This window comes from Penaeus monodon, chromosome 13 (genome assembly GCF_015228065.2).
Source record: "Penaeus monodon isolate SGIC_2016 chromosome 13, NSTDA_Pmon_1, whole genome shotgun sequence".
NCBI classification, from domain to species: domain Eukaryota; kingdom Metazoa; phylum Arthropoda; class Malacostraca; order Decapoda; family Penaeidae; genus Penaeus; species Penaeus monodon.
The window spans coordinates 26,896,686-26,920,182 of NC_051398.1; the positions used below are offsets into that span (position 1 = coordinate 26,896,686).

At 33.4% G+C, this 23,497-nt stretch overlaps 1 protein-coding gene across 1 annotated transcript; it reads left to right on the forward strand.

Moving 5' to 3' along the window:
- The first annotated feature begins 500 nt into the window (after positions 1-500).
- LOC119580213 (pumilio homolog 3-like) lies at positions 501-12,178 on the forward strand. The gene is made up of 2 exons (XM_037928217.1): positions 501-717; positions 11,452-12,178. The coding sequence occupies exons 1-2, from the start codon at positions 573-575 to the stop codon at positions 11,850-11,852; spliced, it is 546 nt and encodes a 181-aa protein (XP_037784145.1). The 5' UTR covers positions 501-572; the 3' UTR covers positions 11,853-12,178.
- Positions 12,179-23,497: the final 11,319 nt, after the last annotated feature.

Sequence of the window (23,497 nt, forward strand, 5' to 3'; positions counted from 1 at the left end):
AGTGCCCTGAACTCACCATTCCATCACCATACAACATTAGAAAATCCAATTCTATGGTGTATAGGGGTCTTACTATGTCAGGATTACCAATAAAATACCATTCTACGCTACTACCATAAGTCTGGCCGTTGACACACACACACACACACACACACACACACACAACACACACACACACACACACACACACACACACACACACACTTATATATATAAAGTTACATGTTGAGATAAATAGAATTATAAGCAAATAGATGCATATATCAAACATACATGCCGACAAACTGCAGAGGGAGAAGGGTAGTGGATGCAAAATGTTATTTAAACAGCGTTTTCCTCCCTTGCGGAAATCGAATGCCTTACTTATCATTATGAAATACAAAAATAGAAAAATATATTGTTATCTAAACATCATAAAAACAAAGTATAACAACTATCACTAGAAAAAATATATGCATGAATTAGTGACTTGGTGAAAATAACCGCCTCCGAGGAAAACAAACAACACGTGGAGGAGGACAGAGCCCGACACGCTTGGGGTTGAAGTCCGTTTTTGTTTTCTCTTCGCCATAATGATAGGCAGCGGTGACGATTACAATGATGGCTGGGCATATAACAAGAAAGTTGACTCTTATGAGAGCAATGACGAGATCAGAAAGTTCCAGAAATGGAAGAAAGACGAGCAGAAGAACGCAGCTCAAGCTAAGCGTTTTGAAGGTATGCCATTATTAAGTATTTTGTATTAACAATCACTAAAGAAAGTAGTAATTCTTTACGGTAATTCTTTACAGTAAGAACGCACTCGCTAGACACCATGGCCCTAACTCTACTTCACTAAAGGCCTTTGTTGTAACATTTCCAGAACTCGAGCACTTTGATACACTCTAATTTGCCCTTTACTTTATTGAAACATCTTATCGGTTTGTATTAAATGTTATGCCTTCATCTTAATATGGTTTGATACACTCTGGCCAGCCAATCAGAATGTGATATTTTTCAAATATATTTCAGATAGGCACAGATAGGGATTTATATTTTCACTAATTACAAATTGCATTATAAGTGTGATAAAATTGGTTAATTTTCCAACTATGACAATCAGTCTTGCCTGACAATATTTATGAGGACAAATCAGATGATCATTGCTGTTGCATTCTCCAGCCGACAATCTTGATGTGATTTGATAAGTCCCGATAGCAGTGGAGGGCATGAAGTAGATCAGGGAAATTTTGGGGTAAAAGAGGCTGAAATGATAAAAAGAGGGTTAATTTATCGAAAATGACAACTGGGTCTTCCCTGACAATATTTATATCAGATTTGTTTTCGTGAGATGACAACGAATCTGATGATATTTTCAGTTGCATTCTCCAGCCGACAATCTTGATGTGATTTGATAAAGTCCGATAGCAGGGAGGAAATGAAAGTAGATCAAAGGAAATTGTGGGGTAAAATAAGGCTGGAAATAAGAAGAAAAGAGAAGATGAACTGTGTAAAACAGCCCAAAAAACGCTTAAAATCGGACAATGAAACTCTATGGATGTCGCTGCCCATCTTTCAAACTCTAGGCACGACGCGCCAACTTTCGAAAAAACTCTACGGGAACCAAAACCATCGTTCGGTAAAAATCTATGGGATTTCACATAGTCCAGATCCCCCGTGGTAACGAACCAATGAGTCATAACCAATAAACCACCTAACCTTAATCTTCTGGATCTATACACTACGATCTATAATTTCCCCTGCCAGGGGGCTCTGCCCCCTGGACCCCGTGTGGTAATATATACGCTAGACAGGGGGCTATTACCCCCTGACCCCAGGGGTAATATATGCCCCTAGCACCAGGGGGTGAAGGCCCTGGACAACCAGGGAAAAACCCATACATTTATATCGCGAAACACCAAACGTTTCTCGCTTCCGTCTATGGTTACAATTGCTTGGTTTGTAATACTTTTTTCAGCATTTGCAGCACTGGATGAGTTCAAATATCCGGCTTTGATAGAAACGAATGTCTATTTGTCAGTATCTTCCAAAAAAAGGGCTTAAAAATGACCTGGAATCGACGCAGCACTGGAATCAAAACCATGCTCACCGGGTTTTCTCGACGTTAATGGGTGCTGGCCTGTCAAATCTTCGGTGTCAAAACGCGCATGTGGCAACAAGGTTATTGTACAGATAAGCATAAATTACTGACCAAAACACATAAATGAAGAACAATAAAAGGAAAGGAACGATTACATACATGAAGTAGAGAAAACGGACGCTGATAATGACAAATTTATTCGTTCGCACGAGCGCGTAGGAATACAAGGGACTACTTGGTACAGAGTTCCGCGTCCCATTGTTTGATTTCGCGAAGTAAAAACATGGAAGGGACTTAGACAAATGAAGAGGCGATCTTCACTCGTCTGTTCCTATTATCCCTTAGGTTCGATTTGCACATGTTTTTGCCATAGATGAAAAGTGTCTTAGTTTTCGTCAAAGTAACCACTCCATACACTTATTTTACTGTACTCTTGGTTAACATGCACAGATAATTTCGAAAAGAGAACAGAAATGTGTTCAGTAAAAACTCTACATGGTAATCGTACATTGCCTCCTAACCAATAAAACCAACATAACCTAATCTATGGGCTTTATACATTACGATCTATATATACCCTAGCAGAGGGTTACCCTCTGACCCCTGTAGTAAATATTATACACCTAAGCCAGGGGGCTACCCCCCTGGACCCCCAGGGAAAACCACATACCTTTAAATAGCGAAAAAACAGCCGAACATTTCTTCGCTCTGTCTATGGTTCACAATTGCTTGGTTTCTAATAATTTTTTGGCATTTGGGGCAACTTGGTGGTTAAATAGCGGCTGTGATAGACTTATTCTGTTTGTCCTTTCATATCAACATATGGCTTAAAAATGACCTGTAATCGACGCAGCACTTAAAGTTGAAATATTTCTCATTGGAGTTCTCAACAAAGTAAAATAAAAGAAGTATAATAAACTTAAAGAAAAAACATACATACATGAATTCGAGAAAACAGACGCTGATAACTACAAGATATTCGTTCTCACAAGGCGTAGTAATACATGGACTACTGCTAGACGCATAAATGAGTTATGCGTCCACATTTGTGCTGGTCCTTGTATGTAAAACATGTGGGGACTTAGAAAATGAAGGTCGACCTTCTCTCATCTCTGTCCAGTTCTCCCGTATTTTTGATATGCACTCGTTTTGCCATGGCTGAAAAGTGTCTCAGTATTTGTCTAGGTAACCATTTTATTACACTTTTTTTACTGTAAGATAAGCTCGAATGGGACTTATGATGAATGAAGGATCGATCTTCTCTCTTATCTGTCTTAGTATCTCCTATTTCGATTTGTGCACCTTTTTCATAGATGAAAAGTAAGAAATGTATAAAACAAACACAAAAAATGCTTAAAATCAGCCAATGAAACCACTACAGAGTCCCCGCCATCTGTGAAATTCGTGTCAACTCTCCGAAAAAAAAGAAAAATCTAAGGGAATCAAACCCACATAACCAATGCGTCCTAACCAATAAAACAACCTGACCTTAACCCATGTGGGATTATACACTACGGATCTATAAATTCCTTAGCCAGGGGTCTGCCCCTGGACCTGTGGTAATATATACTCCTAGCCAGGGGGTATGCCCTTGGAACCCTGTGGGTATTACAGAATCTATCCAAAGGGTAGAGCCCCATGGACCCCTGTTGGCTTTAAGAACAATCAAATCTACCATTACCTAGCATGGGGCTGAGCCCCCTGGACATGTCTTTATATAAACTAAACACCAAACTTTCTTCGCTTCCATCCATGGTCACAATTGCTGATTCATAATAATTTTTTTGGCCATTTGCGGGCATTTAATGGGTCAAATATGAGGCTGTGATAGATATTAAGGTCTTATTGTTCTGTATATCCACTATATGGCTTTAAAAATGACCTGGAATTGATGCAAAACTTAAAATGAAAACATTCTTCATCGGTGTTTCTCAACGAATGATTGATGTACAGCCTGTCAAATTTCACGGGGCAACCTGCCTGCATACAAGGTTATTGTACAGAACTGCATAAATGATTTACCAAAACATGTAAAAGAAGAATAAAACTAAAATACATACTACATGAATTCGGAAAAGAGATGCTAGTAAATACAAAAATAATAATGCTCACAAGTACGTAGTAATACATGGATATTGCTAGATCGCAGTAATGGTATCGTCACATTTGGTCCTGGTCCTTGTAAGGTAAACATTGGGACTTAGAAAATAAAGGTCTATCTGCTCTCATCTCTGTCCAGTATCTCCCTTATTTTTTATTTGCACTCTTTTTACATAGCTGAAAAAGTACTCAGTTTTTGTTTAGGTAACCATTTATACACTTTTTTTTTTTCTTCTCGTAATCATGGTGTCTAACACGAAAGTTTTCCAAAACTTTTCATTGATAAGTTTCTATGCCTTGTCAGCTGAATCAAAATACATATTCACTTTATATGGAAGTATTGAAGTCAATCATGACCTTTGCTATAATTACATGGTACGGAATTTCTAATGTTTTGAGTCATATGGTGGGGTGTGATGTCTGAGGGTGAAAGGTCTTCAAAAATCATTCTGTTCCTCTAGATCGTATCAAAAAAATAATATCAAAGATAAGGCTGTAGATCTGGATTTGTGATAGATCCTAATCAAAAGCGAGTACATCTCCTGATCATGGAATTACCCGTCATGTGATTGGATATGAAACTCACTTGTGGTAGATATGATAAGATGGCAAAATCTTATGCACTTCCACTTTCAATGAAGACAATGTATGGAATAGAAATAGATATTTTGACTGAATCAGATAAAATATATTTTAACTTTCCACTATAGTAGATCGTTGGTTTGGAATGGTGTCTTTATTTCTTGGGGAGTGTATGTTGTGGGTGTTGAGTTGCTCACAGTTTGGCTGAATGCTGAGGTGAAGTGGAGATCAACGGGGAGCCACTTGGCCTCCCAGCAGCTAAGGAATGGGCAGTCCTAGTGTGCTGCTGCTATGGTGGGTGTTTGGAGGATTGGGGAAATGTGCTCCGATTCCGGATCTGCGTTAAGTACACGATGCTGTAAGTGTGTAGGGAATGAGTAGAGCATGCGGTCCAATGAGCGAGTCATGGGACTGTGGACCAGGTGGGACCAACATGGGAAAATTACATTGAAACTTTCAGGTTGGTGGGACCGTGCTGCTACAACCACAGCCTTGGGAAGCGAAAAAGTGGTGGTATAAACAATTAAAAGTTGCAGACTAGTTTAGGTACTTTTTTCCATTTTATCTGAAGCATCACATGGTTTTGCGTTGGGGGGGGATTGTAGTAAAATTCATACTAGCATATTAAGTACTATAATGGTTTCCTATGGACTTATATAAAAAAAAAAAGACCTTTGTATATCATTACAAATTCAATGATCTTTAGACCATGATAAACTGAAACAATATATCCAAAGCATTATGCGGTTTGGGATACTACCTAAAAAAGGTCTTAAATTATTCAACAATCTAATTTTCGTGACTGCGTGTGTCTCAGGGCACTGCCATAGGGGAGGGTGATGGGGCTCTATGTTAAGGGACCATACCAAATATGTTTGAGGTATAGGTCTAATTGAGCTAGGGCTATATTATGAAGAAACATAAAGGACTGTGGAGCCAAAACCAGTTTTTCTTGGGAGGTGCAAGGGCTAAGTGCCAACAGGTAAATTTTGGAGCAAGTAATTAGAGCCAGATACACTGTATGAAACTTTTGCCTGTCTGCATTCCTGCATAGAGATTTTGATAGTGACATTGACATAGATATGAGTTTGTGAATGTCATGAAAACATGAAATATGCTTTTCATCGAGGACTCCTTGGTAATATGCCCTAGGGTTATGTAGGGGTTTATATGTGTACCATTTAACGAAACGCAATAATGTTAAAAAATATAAGTATTAACTTATGATAACAATATTTCAGTGTGGAATAGCGCTAGGGTCAGTTACCGTCCACCATTGGACAAATTATTTTGATTTGAAATTTTTGTTCCATTGTAAACAAGCATTGCAATACAAAGTCCACACCATATTTGTAAATTTGAACTTTGGAAAAATTAGTGAATATTGCATGATTTCATGTTGAAGATGATAGTACCCAATGATAGATGCTATAAAATAAAGACCATATGGAATTCGGGAATTTGTCTTGGTTCATACAGCTAATGACACTCTTTCAGCTCTTTCAGTAAAACAATGCATCCCAGGACGCTACTGTTGATTGTAGGTAACATAAATACGGAAAATACCAACCCCACCAAGCATCTAATCATATGTGCTCAAATGAATAAATGCCAAAATTGTAGGGGTTCCATGCCCAATGGTCATTTTTTACAAATATCAAAAAGAAAATGGATTTACGGGACAAATAATATTTTTCTTTAAATAAAAAATGGGTTTATGGCTATTATGAGGATGATTAAAACGGTTAATCTTCTGTGTGTGTTTACATAAATATCAACCTTCTCGAAATTAAAACTTCGCCAGTGACCAGATCCCCCTCACCTCCCCCACCCCGTTTGGAGCGTTGGGTAAATTCAAAACTTGGAAAATTCCGCTGTAAAATAAATTTTACACTCTGCTGTCATAATCCAGATTTGAATATATGTGTATTCAAGCTAGAATCCCATAAAAAAAAAAAAAAATCCCCAAAAAAAATTGTCTAACAATTTTGTACTGATATTGCCATCCCACAAATTCTCATTCTTCACACAAAAAAAGAAAAAAGAAAATAAAAGAGTAAAATTTCTGGCTTAGATAGTTGTCTTTATAATTTAATGCCTTTATTAAACGATTCAGACGGAATCTCTACTTTATTAAGAAGAAAAAAAAAAAAAAAGTATGGTCCCTATGAAAACAATTAATTATGATTAGCTTGGTTAATAATCTCATTCAAAGTACACTAATTATATTATTATATATATATATATATATAGAGATATAGATATATATATATATATAGATTTATAATACTAAATTAGGAAAAGAAATAATAGAAATACCATTTGTGGGAATGTGTTCAAACCAAAGTTATTTTTCAGTACTATGTTTCACAATCAGCGACCGTCCCGAGTTCGTAAAATTTGAGTGCCTCATATTGTATTCTTTCTTGTGTGAGTGGTTGGAGTGTGCAAATTCATATCAGCTGGATTTTTTTATTAAAAAAAAAAAAAAATATATATAGATATATGTATATATATAAGCTATGACAAAAAAAAAAAAAAAAAAAAAAAAAAAAAGTAAATGAAATTCAAGAATCAGGAGCATTATACGACCTCCCATGAGTTGACCAAAGGAGGGGAATATTTTACGTAGTTAATGCCGGGAAAAAATTTGACCCAAGGGATGTTCCAGGCAACGTTCCCCCCCCCCCCCCCCAAAAAAAGTTAAAATTTTTCTACTTTTTTGGGGGGGTGACCGTTTTAAATTTATGTATGAGATAAATCATACTTTATAATCTATAACATGCAAACGAAATGAACTATATATCCACAAACTGTTTTTATTTTTTTTAGTGATCAAATAAGTATAGCAAGGTAGCCTTCCTCAGGACAGACCCTCTTAACTGTTACTGAGAGTGATGCAGAGAGATAAGAGGGAAGTGGACACTGCCATCAAAACAGCACATGCACAGCTCCTGTGGCTTTATATTTACATCATTATTGAAGAAAATATCCCCTGCATATCAAAAGACAGAAGTCAACAACACCTCATATAGCCAGATGTTCTTAATTTCTGGGGGTGCAGGGAGCTTTTCCTCCTGTCTAGGAAAATAAATAGCAGGTTAGGAAAGGGTAGATTTGGATATATAGGTTGTATAAACCTGGTTTAGGAACCTTGCGCTCTGGACAATAAGTCTTCTACAAAAATGTCATTATTTGGTTATCTGCCCATAGTTGTCCATAACTTAAAGATTAACTTTCTATACAAGTATGGAGGCCACTCACCAGACTCTAAAGGACCCAACTCCACTTTCACTAAATTTATTCAACAATATAAGTTGTGTGCCCACTTCCGAAGGAAAGGGTTGGTGGGGAGGGGCTCTACCCCCAAAACCCTCTGAGAACATGTCTTCACCGCATATGGAATGGCAAGATGGAGCTGAAGTTCAAAAGCACCAAATGGACTTCAGTTTAAACCCTACTTTAGTGCATACAAAATGTAGAAATAAACCCAGAAGTCCGCACTGCCTAAGTCCATTTGATGCTCCCGAGTTGCAGCTCATCTTGAAGTATGTACCAAAGTGAAGATTAATATTCCCAGGGGGTGTTGGGAAGCAGAACCTCCCGTTAACCCTACCCTCGGGCAGTGCCTGAAGGGCATGCCGAGTCATAGCAATTTAGATTGTGTGAATAAAGTTTGTGACCTGGAGTTGGGGAGGGTATTCAGCTGGGATGGTGATATCCAATGCTTGTCCTGACTGTACATATGTGATGGATATTTGTTATTCCGGGTGGGGAAAAGGGGGAGGCAGCTCTATGGGGTGGGTTGCAGGGGTGCAGCCCCCTTCATTATATATTGTAGTAATACAGGTTTACTATATTTATAGATATTTTACCCCACAATTTCCCTGGTATATTCATGTTTTCCCCCACTATCAGGGGCAAGATTGGTACTAATGGGGTGATTTCCCACTGTGTAGTGCACAACCCCACAACCTTGAAGTTCAGCGTAGTTTCCAGGTTGGGTCACAACCAGGTCCAAAGCATGTCCTCGCCTCATTAGCAACAGCCTCCCCTTGTTCCCTCAATCTTACCACAGCAACACGTGAACTTAAGCATGTTGAATCCCAGATCCTTCAACAGAAAACATGACAAAAAAAAAAAGGGGGGGGGGGGCAGCAGCAACAGAGGAATGCACAGTCCTAACCGAAAAGGGAGCCATCGTCTCCCCGTTGACCACACTTTAATCTCCAGCAACCAGCCATACCGTGGTCACTATTACCACAACAATCACTCCAAGAGAGATATAGACCAGCTCCAAATAATAGATCCAAAACATATACTATTAAATGCATAATTTCAATGTATTTGGATAGCGGAGTGAGAAGAATCTATCGATACGAAATCATTTGATCATTAGCAAGGTATTCTGAAAAATTGTTGAATATGATATCATTGACTGCTTATGAAGCGGTTGACTATACATAGTAGGAATTGTTACCCACAAGATCACTTCAGAATGATTGCAGTATGAATTAAAAATAAATCTATCCCAGACCCCCCACCCAGGTGTCACATTGCCCTATCGGGGGGGTCTAGCCCTGGACCCTACTGGGTGTATTTCCCTATTGGGGATTCTGCTCCCAGACCCCACCCGGTCACCATATTTCCCGACTGGGAGCTCACCCTGGAAAACCTACACAGTAGACAATCAACACGGTGTATTTAAAAGTACAAATTATGTTTACCTATGGTTGAAGTGAGGATGACTCCAGTGATGTCCTGCAGTTAAAACGGCATATTGTTATCGCTAATGTAGTGTATTGTAACAATTTCAGTAAAGAGATGGTTTCTTGGAAGTTGGGAAAGAATTTGAAAATGCAAATAGCCACTGTAAACAAAATTCACCTTTGGAATGAGCAATGGGTACTGTGACAACAAAAGTGTCAAATTTGATATTACAAAAAGATTAAAGAATGGCACAAGTAGCATAATGTTATTATTGCACTAAGTTAAGGACTACTTAGAGGGATGATATGGAGTCTGCGCAATAGTGTGCAAATAGTCCATTACTATCTGGATACAGCTTATCATTTGACAAATATAGGTGTTAGAAAATAGCAAAAATGTTAAAAATGCATATGCAGAGAAAGAGATAATAACGTTTCAAAGCTCATGCGTGTTCATGTAATTGTCAACAAGTCACACACCCATCATAATGGCCACTCGAGTGAGCCAAATGCCCAGATTTGGGCCATGTGCAGGCAGTGAAACTGCTGGATCCAAAGGGTTAAATTGCTTAGTCAGGAAAGTATGTATGCTGCTGCAGGTAATAACTTATAGATTATATGTATCCTCTGCTTCTCATTTTCCCGTGGAAAATGAGAAGCAGAAGTCTTAATAGGATTTTGTGAAACCAGATGAATTTTTTAGAAGTGGTATTAAGTCAAAGTACCTGATTTGACAACTTGTTAGATTTCCAGTTTTAGTCACACTGAAAAATATATGATGACTGGTATATCTCTTCAAATGGTGCAGTTTCAAGGGATCAAACCTACTTGCTCTTGCCACTATGGCAAAAAACTACAAAGCTTCACCATATATATTCTGGCAAGATAGGGTTTGTACTGCCTGCATATTTTATGAAAAATTGCCAGCTTTCAATTTCTATAAAATATAGTGACATATGCCTGTATTCTAAGGGCTGCAATCCATTGGTGGGATTACAGGGATGGTATATAGAGCAGCGGTAATGTGTCTTGTAAACGTTTACTAAATATCTTCATATAACCATATTGAAATGATTTACTGCTGAGGAAGTGAGGCCACTATCTGGAAGTTAAGTCAACTACAGTTATCTACATATATTTTAGTTTGTAATTTAAGTGCAAAGATGCAAAGAGAAGTAAGGGATAACAATACAATCATTTTTTAAAAGGTCTGATAAACCCCAATGACTAAAGCGATAGCAATATCCTCTACACTTCTTGGGGCTCTTTATTGACATTGAAACTGTATGTACACATCCACTGTCTACTCTGGTTCTATTAAGTTTACTGGCAGAAAGATGGCTCTAGCACTTTGTCACCAAGGAGTCAGTTACTAGGCTTATTTGATTCTGCCAATTAACCTGTCTCATGAATTTTTGACCAGGAAGGTAATTATTTTTATTATTATTGTTGTTAATAATGTTATAATTATAACGATGATGATAGTGATTTGAACAGTAATGTTAACAATGATACCAGTAATAAAAGCAAATTCTCAACAAGTTAAAGGAATTGGGAAACATAAGAGATCAAGTAGGCCTTGTAGTCGACTCCTTGCTTGAGTGCTTGTAAAGCCATCCGTGTTAACAAAATTGATAAATCAAAACCACAAAGAATAGTGTATGTGCTCATTGCCAAGATGTTGACTTCTGGTGTACCACGGGAAAGTAGTGTGTTTATGCTGTGTCTCATTTGCTTTGAGGTTTCTATTTATAATGATTAGCTCTTAGGAGGAATGGCCGTCATACACAAAATTGATTTATTTTTCAGCAAATCTAGTATTTGCATGATGTTTTTTTATTTTTGTGCTATTCTTAGGATGAATTAACATTTTTTTTCTTAAGTTGCCTGATTTACATAAAATTACTAGATGATGTGAATGTGATTGTTGATTGCTAAAGTGACTATTTAATATATATATATTTTTTCTTTTCATTCAAGATGAGTCTACAGGAGTGAAGAGGAAGGCTGAAGATGATGGAGGAAAGCACCATAAAAAAGATTGGAAGGCTATAAAGGCTGAGGCAAAATTGAAGAAGGAGAAGAGGAAAGAGTGGAAGGGCGGGAGTGAGGCATATATGTTAGGAGTGAGGAGTAAGAAGATTTGGGAGGAGCTTCGTCAAAGTAACTGCAAGAAGGAAAGGAAAAGTGAATTGTGTAAGGAGCTTTGGAATCTAGTGAAAGGAAAGGTGAAGTCACTCATCTTTTCTCATGACACAGTGAGGGTCATTGAAACATTAATGGCTGTTGGAGGAGAGCAATATCGTACAGAATTGTTTGAAGAAATGAAGAATGACATCCTTGAAATGAGCAAGAATAAGTACTCACGCTTTTTGTTCTGAAGATTCTTCGTTATGGCTCTAGGGATCAAAAAGATTTCGTTATAAATCACTGAAGGGGCATACTGCCACACTGATGAAAAACAAAATTGCTTGTGATGTTGTGGAATTAGCGTACAATGACTATGCAAATGCTAGACAGCGTTCTTTGATGACCCAAGAGTTCTATGGCCCAAGCTTTCGCTTGTTTCCGAATGAAGACATTCGGTGTTTAGAAGATGCCTTGAACTCAAATCCTTTAAAGAAAGAGACAATCCTCAAAGATCTGCGTAGTGCATTGCAGCCCATTGTTGATAAAGGTGTTTTTACCAATACAATGGTGCACACATTACTTCTGGGTTTTCTTACATCTTGTTTTTCAGCAGACAGGACTGCAATGATTGAATCACTGCGTAAAGTAAATACCCCCAATTTGGGTACACACAAGGGTTTGGCGCACGTGTGGCCATGATACCCCTGTGGCAGGGACGGGAAAAGGACAAAAAGGGTTATTTGAAGATTTCCGGGACTCCCCTTTGGTTAAATTGGGCCACAGACCCCCCCGGGTTAATTTTCCTACTTGCTGTTTTTGATTTTTTGGGGATGATGTTTTTCTTAAAAAGTGTTGTTATAAAAACTCTTGGAGGGTATCAGAATTTAGTGGGGAAGTTTCCCTGGCTGCGTGTTTTTGCTTATATAGTGGCCACCACGCGTTTTTTTTTGGTTTTTTCCACCCTTTCTGTTTAAAACTTTTGAAACCTGGAATGGAAATTTGTTTTACAGCCCGAAACGATTGATATCAGGCCAGAAAAAATTTCCCCAAGAAGCGCAGCTGAGGGCATTTTATCTCTTTGATGAAACCTTCAAGCGGGGCCCTTTGGGAATGCTAACGGGACACTTTTTTCATTGCAGCAGCATTAAAAACCTTCCGGGTGTTTTTTACACTATATTTTGGTCTTGGGCTGAGTTTGGGGCTGCACCTTATGAGGAAGGAAGGGAAAGATCATGTACGGGATGTGGCTCAAAAACGAAAAAAATGCTTAAAAAAACCCATTAAATTTGAAAAGACAGATATCAAAGGAGAACCCAACTTTTAGTGAGGTATTTTAAATTTTGGGGGACAACTGTACGGGCGGGTTAAAATAGAGGATGTTTCATGTTAGTTTTCATGATTAAAACCCAAAATAAGTAAAGAAATTTAAAGGTTTTAAAAGCCCTTTTAATCCCAACATCTTGAAAAATTAAAACATTGCACTCCGGGGGAAAAAATTCTTCCCAAAAACTAAAGGGGCGCCTTTAAAGGGAAAAACATTTATTATTTATACATTTTAATTGGATGGTTTCAAAAGTACCACTATATTATTAATATATAATATATATAATAATATTCTATATATATATAAAATTAAAAATATAAAACCCCACACAATATATATATAATATATATTTATATAAAATTATATATAAAATATATATATATATAAAATATATATATATATTATAACATATCATATACTTTATACTATACATTACAATACTTTATATACATATAACATATATACATATATAATTAACATATATAAATATAACATATATACATATCACATTACCCCTATACACATATACACATATACCCCTTAAAATACACATATACACATATACCATATATACACATTATCAATATATATATTATATATATATTTTATAAATATTATATATTATATTTTATATAATATAAAATTTTAATGTTGTGTGTTTTGGGTGTGTGTGTGTGTGTGTGTGTTTTATGTGTGTGTTTGTGTGTTTGTTGTGTTTTGGTGTGTGTGTTGGGTTTGGTGTGTGTGGGGGTGTGTGTTGTGTGTGAAAACACTTTTGAATTTTTTTTAGTTACTTTTTTAAGTAATACAGGGGTATATGTAAGGACAAACCAATCTTTTTTACGCCCCTAAAACCTGAACTTTCATTTCTGATGTATGTGGGCTAAGGGGTATATTATAATTTACTGGAAAATCAAAAAATAAGAAAAGTGAAATTATTATTTTACCTATTTTAAGATTTTGTAATATAATTTTTTAATAATTGCACCGTAATAATACAAATGAACTAAGGAAAGGGTATTGTATTTTCAAGCACGAGCATTTTAAGGAATGAAACATTTGAGGAAATATTTTATGAGATCGTGTTTGGGTGTGAGAGCATCTTACAAAATTTTGGGATTTATTTTATTGTAATGATTAGGCCCTATTTTTTATGTGAATATCCATTTTTTAAAAGTTCTTCTTGACACTTTGATGGACAAAAAATAATATTTAGAAACTAAAGTAAATAATTTTTTTTCGGGAATGGAAAAAGTGAAACTGTTTTAATGTTGATTGAATAAAAAATTATTTTTAATACAGCATTGAAAGACACATATAAAAAAAAGGAGGATTGAAAAATTAATATTTATTTTTTAACATAAGCACTTTTAAATTATATATAAAATATTTTATATATATATTTTAAAATTTTATATATATATTATTATAAATAAATATATTATATTTTTCCCTATATATATTTTATAAAATATATTTATTATATTATATATTATATATATATATATATAAAATAAAATAAAATATTATATATATATATATATATAAAATATTATGAACATAAAATTAATATTAAAATATAAAATATTATATTATATATATCTATATATATATATTTTTATATATATAATTATATATATTTTATATTATTATATATATTTTTTTTTATTTTTAAAAAAAATTTTTTTTTTTTTTTTTAAAATTTATTTTAAAAATTAATATATTTATTTTCTTTATTTTTCTATTTTTTATTTTTTTTTTATTTATTTAAATATTTTATTTTTTCCCCTATTTTTTTTTTTTAAAAATTTTTATCCGTAATTTCCCCTATATTTTTTTTTTTCTCCTCTTTTCTCTTTCCCTAAAACCCTTTTTCTTTTTTTTTTCTTTTCTTTTTTTTTTTTTTTCTTTCTATTTTCATTTTTTCCCAAACTCTTTTTCTTTTATTTACCCTATTTTGTTTATTTCTTTTTTTATTTTATTCTCTTTATTCTTTCTTTTTAAAATTCCCCAAATAGATTTAAATATTAAATTTTCCATTTTTATATTTTTTTATTTATTTTTTTATTATACACCCCCCCATATTTTATTTTTTTATTTTTTTTTTTATATCCTATTTTTTTTCTTTTTTTTATTTTTTTAATTTTTCTTTTTTTTTTTTTTCTTTAAAATTTTTTTTTATTCTTTTTTAATCCTTATTTTTTCCCCCTTTTTTCTTGTCTTTCCCCTTTTTTTTATTTTTTTCCTTTTTCCCTTTTTATCCCCCTCACCCCCGGGGCTCCCCCGCCGGGGCGGGGCCCCCTCCCCCCTTCGTTTCCCCGCCCCGGGTCCCTCAGGGGCCCCCCGGCGGGCCCCCCGGGCCCCCTCTCTGTTCCCCCCCCCCCAGGTCCGTCGAGCTGCCCAACCCATGATCTCCTGGGCGCCCCCCAGGTCTCCTCCCCCCCGGTTGCCCTCGCAGAGAGAAAACCTGGGGGGCCGGGGTCCCATGGGGAAAGGCGACTGGGTGGCCATTGCCTGATTTGGGGCTTCCCGGTTTTTTTAAAAAGAAACAGGTCCCTGCCATTTCTCACGGTAAAAACCCCCCCGGGTTTGGGACACGTGGTCCTGCCAACTGTACCCCATGACCCCGGCAAAGGGACTTTTTTACAAAAGGCATCAAGGCGAGCCCTCCAAGGCACTGAAGCGCCCAGGTTTCCTTTTCCCTAGAGAAAAATTGGAATATCAAGGCCTTGAAAAACACGCAGTTTGGGCCCTTCTCCCATGGTCCCCGGACATCTCCAAACCTCTTTTTGATCGAGTTCATGCTCCTTTCCCCAGCCCCAATCCGTCTCTGACTTCCTGGTCGGGCCACCCAGAGATATGGACTACGCTCCCAAGGTAGTAAAATTTTCCCTGTGACTTCCCCCGTCCTCGCCGCAAGCTTTAAATTTCGACTGAACGGGCCCCCCTAACGGGCCCCCCAAAGTCCTAAATTTTGGGTCTTGGTCCGGGAAACCCCTCTAAGCCTGGGGGCCCTTCGCCTCTTGCAAAAAAATGCATCAAGAGCCGCCACAAGTGACTCCAAGGACTCAATGGGAAAGGGCCAACATCGTGGGAAAAAGCCCAAGGTCCGAAAACCTTTAAATTTTGGCCTATTTTTTCCCTTCCGCACTGCTTTGGCTAGTAGCTTTTGCCCATTATCCCGCCCTTTAAAAGTTTTGAAAAGTGTGGGTGCAAGGACCGCCTTGCCTCACCCCTAAATTTTAACGGGGAAAGAAGTTCGACATCCCCCCAAACCACCTTTACAGCACTTTCAGTACCAGTATAGAGGTTTTTCTACGGGCCCCAATAATCTGTGTGGGAAATTTTCCCCTGACCTAAAGGATCCCCCATAGCGATTCCCGATCCACCGAGTCAAACGCCTTCTTGAGGTCGATGTGGGCTGCAAGAAACCCACGCCCAAAACTCACGACGGCGTTCCACAATTACTCGAACCCCTAGTATACGGCCCTTTTTGTGGCTTGGGGAGTAAATCCAGACTGTTTCCGGTCCCCCGGGTTGCCTCATAGGTGGTTGCGGATCCGTTTCAAAAATGTGACGAGAACCTTGCCTGGAAATGCAGCGTGAAATGCCAGGGTATTTGTTTACGTCCCATCGACCCCCTTTCCCCTTCCAGGGGGGATGCCACCCCCCTCAGCAGGTCGGGGGGAATGGAAACCGCCCTCCCAAAATGGCAGTCGGGAACTGAAATGCGGGCCCCGAGCCATAGGTTCCCCAACCCCAGCCTTTAGAAATTCAGCGGGGGATATAAAATTTATGCCTGCAGTTTTCCCACCCCTTCAGCTTGGAATCGCCAGCCTAACCTCTGTTAGGGGGGGTTCCCCTCGCTGATGGGGGGTTCCGCCCCGGCACTGAACTCGCTTGCATCCAAGTTTAACTTTTTGGGGGAGATCCACCGGTTTACAACTGTTCAAAATACTCGGGCCCCACTTTCCCAGGGAACCCCAACATATCTGAGATGTCCTTCCTCCGCTAAATGGGGACTCCGTCTCTGTGGGGAAAGGGCCTTGGGGTTTCATTTTTTTCTCAGGGCTTTGGCGGGGCAAGGTCATTTACCAAGAAAGGGCCCTTTCGACCTCCTCAGCAAGACCTGATAAACTTTTTCCTTTTGCCCCCTTCTCCGGGCATTTGTCCGACCCCCTACGCACCAGGGAAACGACGCAAGACTTAAATTCCCATTTACCGAGCCTTGCGACACCTTCAGGGGCCTCTAATTCTCCAGGGGATGGATTCTCCCTTTGCCCTTTGGGGGCGTACCCCAAATGGACTCCTGAGCTGTTTTCGAGTGTTACGCGTTTGAAGGACCCCCAACAGAGCAATTTGGACCGCCCGGGTTTTGTGGTTTCTGGGGGGGGGGGAAATCGGTCAGAGACTGCCGGGCGAACCCACCCCACCACTCCTCCCCCCTTTTATTTTCCCAAAGGGGGGGGGGGGGGTAAAAACCCCTTAGGGTGGCCACTGGGGGGACGGGGGGTTTTGAAGTGGACCCGCGGGGTTACCCAAGCAGCTTTTGGTGGGTGCCACAAAACTCACACCCCGGGAAAACCCTGCGGGTTCGGGAGGATCCTCCATCGCGTGCTAAAAAAAGAATTGGCCCGATCCCCTTTTCCCACTGAAACCCCGTTCGCTGAAACCAAGCCCAGCGATGCTTTTTGGGAGCGCGGGGTTCCCCAGGAGCCAGAGACCCTCTTTTCGGGGACCTGAAAAGCCCCGGGAAAAAGGAGGTTTATTCTCGTGCTGGGTTTCAGCTCCCGAGCCAGGGGGGGCCGCCAACATCTCGTGGGCCACTGGGCCCAAAACCCGGGATATTTGCATTGAAGTCGCCCGGGAACAATGGGGAATGTCCGCCGGGGGCAATCGTCTGCTAAAAGAGGGCGATTTGGGGCGTAGAACCCCCCTTTCACATGGGTTTTTAGGGACATCGGTAGGAGCATAACGAAATAAAAGACATAAAAGCCAAAAGCATGTTTCCCAGTCTCAATGCCATGAAAACGCCCCTCAACCGGTGTCACCTCGACTACCCGCGGGCTGAAGTCGACGGGAAAGAGGCTATGGTTTACACCCTGGGGGTTTGGTGACCATCGTTTGCGGGCCCGCCATGTGGGGAAAAACCACCCACACTAAATCGTGCCGCTCCCCAGGTCTTCTCACCTCTGAAGGGCAGCCACCTCAACTCCCAGTCGCTTAAATTTCCCCCCGGGAAAAGGCAGGGTTTCCCGCTCACCCTGCCGCAAAAAGGGGATGTTCCAAGGCCTCCCCCGGAAAAGCCCCCCCTGAGGTTAACCTTTGGGGTTTGGTCATTTCCGGGTGCACGCCACCCCCTGCCCCCCCCCCAACCCAAACACAGCCCCCGATAAAGGGGGTCGGCGGGCTGGGGAACCGCCATCCCCCTGGGGGGTTTCCCCCAGGGTTTTTTCCCCCCACAACCCTTCATGGGGGAAATTTGGCGCCTCCGGGGCCGCAGGGGGGACGAGTAACTCCCCGCCCCAAAATCCTGAAACCCCGACTTTTTCCCTCCCAGCGGGACCCACACCCCCCTTTTTACTTGCGGGGTTTGGGAGGGACACACACCCCTCCCCCACTTTTTCCATTTTTCAAAGCCCTTTGCCAGAGGGTCTTTTCGGGGGGAGGAGGACGGGGAAAGGGCCCCACCTCCCCCGGCCCCCCTTTTCCCCCCGGGGTGGCTAGGGGGCAGGATTTGGGTTACAAAGCCAGAGCGTGTCCACACGCCGGTGGGCCATAACCCCCCTTTACCTGGGGGGCCCTTCCTTTCTGTTTTCCGAGATCCCCCACTTTTTACCCCTGGACCGAAGGGTCCCCAGTTACCCATGGGGGGGCCACGGGGAGGCACTGCAAAAGTTTTTAATAGGAAGGTGTGACCTGGCAGGGGAGACTTATGCGGAAGCTGCTCCCTTTTTTTGCACTGGGGGTAGAGGGGGGGAAGCTGCAAGCGAGAAGGCCTGCAAAACACTTTTAACCCATCTAGCTACCACCCACGCTTCACATCACCATGCACGTGAAGCACCCACCCATATATATTTTAAATAAATATATATATATTATATATATATTTTATATATATATAATATAATATATAAAATATATATATAAAATATATATTATTATTTTGTGGGTGTGTGGGGGGGATATATATATATATATAATATATAATATATAATATATTATATATATATATTTTTAATTTGTATATTTTATATAAATTTTAAAATTTTATATAAAATATATATATTATAATATATATTTATATTCATAAAATTTTAATATAAAAATATATATATTTAAAAATAATATTAATATATTTATATAATTTTTAATTAAAATTAATATATATTAAAATTTTATAATAAAATATATATATATATAATATATTATATTAAAAATTTTATATATATATATATAAAATAAAAATATATTATCTAATATATTTTATTTTAATTATTTTTTGAAAAAATAATTATTTATATAAAATATCCCCATAATTTTTTATCTATATTTTTATATATATATAAAATTTTATATTTTTATTTTATATTAAAATATATATTATTTTATATTGTTTTTATTATTAATATTATATATTTTTATATAAAATTTTATAATATATATTTTATTCCTATATATATATATATATTTATATTATAAATATATATTCCCTTTTCATAAAATCTTATAATTATATTATTTTATATATATATTTTATTTATTTATATATATAATAATTTATATTTTATATTTTTTATATAATAATTATTATAATATTATTAAAATTTAATTAAAAATTATAAAATTTATATATATTAAAATATATATATATTTTTTAAAAGTATTTATAATTTTAAAATTAAAAATATATAAAATATCCCCTATAATTTTAAAAATTTTATTAATTAATATATATTAAAATATATATTTTTTATTATATATAATATATTATATATATTATTATAAAATTCCCCCATAAATTAATTAAAATATAAAATATATCCCCATAAATTTATATATATATATATATATTTATTTTATATATATATTATTTATAATAAAATTATATTTTATTATATATATTTATATTTTATATATTATACCCAAAAATATAAAATTTTATATTTTATAATATGTATATATCTTTTTTATATTTTATATATTTTATTTCCCAAAAATAATCCCTTTATTATATATTATATAATATATATTTTATATATTTTATATTATAAATAAATATATTTATATATTATTATATATATAATATTATTTAAATATATATATATTTTTTATATATATTATATATATATTTTTTATATATTTATTTATATATTTTAAAATTTTATATATTTTATATATATATAATATATATTTATTTTATATTTTTAATATATAAAATTTATATATTTTTTTTATTTTATTTTATATTATATATTTATATATATATTATATATATAAAATATTTATATATTATAATAATATATATTATATATATATATAAAAGGGGTGGGTATATATATATATAAAATATATATATATATTATTAAAAATATTTTATATTTGGGGGGGATATATTTTATATATATATATATATTTTTATAAAATATGGCTTTTTTTATATTTTATATTATATATATATATAATATTATATAAATTTTTATACATATATTAATTAAAATTATATATATATTTTATATATATTGGGTTTTATTTTATATATTTATATATATAAAATATATAATATATATCCATTTTAAAATATCTAAAATATATATTTTATTTTTATAATATAATATATATATATATATATATATAAATTAAAAAAATTATTATTTTATATAGTTTTGATGATTTTAAAATATATATTTTATTTTTAAAATATTATTTTTTATTTTAAAATATATTTTAAAATTTTTATATATTATATTTTATATATTTTATATATGGGTATATATATATATAATAATAAAATATTATATAATTTTTATTATTATAAAATTTTATTTTTTATAATATATATATAATACATATAAAATATATATATATATTTATATAATTAATATATATATATAATTAAAAATATATAATATAACATATAAATTTTAATAATATATATATTAATATATTTTAAAATTTTTATTATATATCTATAAAAATATAAAATTTTATTAATCAAAAATTTAAAATATATTTTATATATAATATATTTTATTATATTTTAAATTAAAATATATTTTATATTATATAAATATAATTATTAAAATATCTATAATTTTCTATATATTTTAATCTTAATTTTATATATATAATTCTTATAAATATAAAATATTGATATATACCCCCACTTTAAAAATATTTTTTATAGAAAATATATATTCTTTATTTTATATTATTATCCTTTTTTATTATTATATATCTTTTAAATATATATATATATTAAATATATTTTAAACTATAATATATATATATTATCTATATATAATTTCCCCTATATATTATATATATCTATAAAATATTTTATATAAAATATAATATTTTTATATTTTCCCCAATATATTTTTTATATTTATATAAAATATAAATATATATTTAAAATTTATATAAAAATAATTTTTATATTTATTTTTTATAATATATATATTATAAGAATTTTTATTATATATTTTAATTAAAAAATATATATATATATATATATATATAATTCCCCATAATAATATTTATATATAATATTTTATATTATTTTATATTATAATAAATAATATATATATTGGTTATATTTTATATATATCTATTTTTAAAAATATTATATATTAAAATAATTTTTTATTATTATATATATATATTATATATAAAATTTTATATATAATTATAAATTGTTATAAAATTTTGATTTTAATTATTATATATATATATATATATATAATTTAAATATATATTAAAATATATATTTTTATGTATTATTTTTATATTATTATAATATATATATATTATTTTTATTATTAAAATTTTATGGGATAATTTATATATATATAATATATCTGGGTATTATAAAATATTATAAATATATTAATATATAATTAAAATAAAACCCCTATTATATATATATTAAAAATTATATATATATAATATATTTTGGGGGTAAAAATATAATATAATATATTAAAATATATATTTTATATATATATAAAAATGGGGTTAAAATAAATTTTATAATTTTAAAATATATAAAATTTTTAAAAATATATAATGGGTTTTATTATAAAAATAAAATATTATATATAGATTTTATTATTATATATATATTATTATTTATATATAATATATATAATTTTTAATATTATTAATTCCCTATTATTTATATATTAAATTTTTATTATATAAAAATATTATATTCCCAATATATTTTATATATATTTTAAAATATTATATATATAATATATTTTATATAAGGGGAATTTTATATATATTATATAATATATATATATATTATATAATATAATATTATATATATATATATATTTTATGGGGTATATAATTAAAATAATTATAATAAAATATATGGGTTGTTTAATAATAAAAATTTTATAATATATATTTTATATATAATTATATATATATTATTATATATATTGGGTTAACCCCCCCTATAAATTAAAAATTATCCCTTAAAAACGGGGGGGGTGTATTAAATTTTATTATTCCCCATAAAATTCCCCTAATAAAAAATTTTAATTTTTAATGAATTATTTAAACCCCTATTATATATTTATAAATTTAAAAATTTAAATGGGAACCATATTTTTAATAAAATAACAAGGGTATCCAATATTAATTATTAAATATTTTAAATAATTTTATTTGGATATTTTTAAAAATTTTATATTAATATGAATTTTATAAAAAATTTTTATATAAAAAATATTTTTAATTTTTTATAATTGGGGATATTTTTCATATTTTAAAAAAACCCTAAAAAATAAATAATAATTTTAAAAATTTTAAAATTTTAAAAAAATAATTTGGGAAATTCTTCTTCCTCCTTTTATAATTTATCTTTTATTATCCTATTCTTCTTTTCTTTTCTTTTTTATTTTTCTTTTTAAAAAAAACACACAAAAAGGAAAAACAAACCAAAAAAACAACAAAAACACAAAACCATATTAAAAAACAAAACCCCAAAGCAAACACAAAATTTTTAAATTAAGTTGGGGAAATTATCCAATTTTTTTGGGGTTGTTATAATTTATTATTATAGGTAAAATAAAAAAAATGTTTTTAAATTATAATCCCCCAAAAGGGGTTAACCCAATATAATATTATTATAAAAATTTTAAAAAATTTTTTTTATATTTATATATTTTAGTTTTTAAATTATATAATATATATGGGTTCCCCATATATAAAAATATTAATTTTTTATATAATACCCCCAAAATATTTTATATTATATATTATATTATATATTTTAATTATATTTTAATATTTTATAAAATATATATATTAGATATATCCCTTTTCTATAAAATATAT

Excerpts from the sequence above, each read along its gene's own strand:
- LOC119580213 (XM_037928217.1), top strand. The coding sequence starts at position 573 with ATGATAGGCAGCGGTGACGATTACAATGATGGCTGGGCATATAACAAG. Across the intron at positions 718-11,451 it reads TCAAGCTAAGCGTTTTGAAG|ATGAGTCTACAGGAGTGAAG; the intron begins GTATGCCATTAT and ends TTTTCATTCAAG.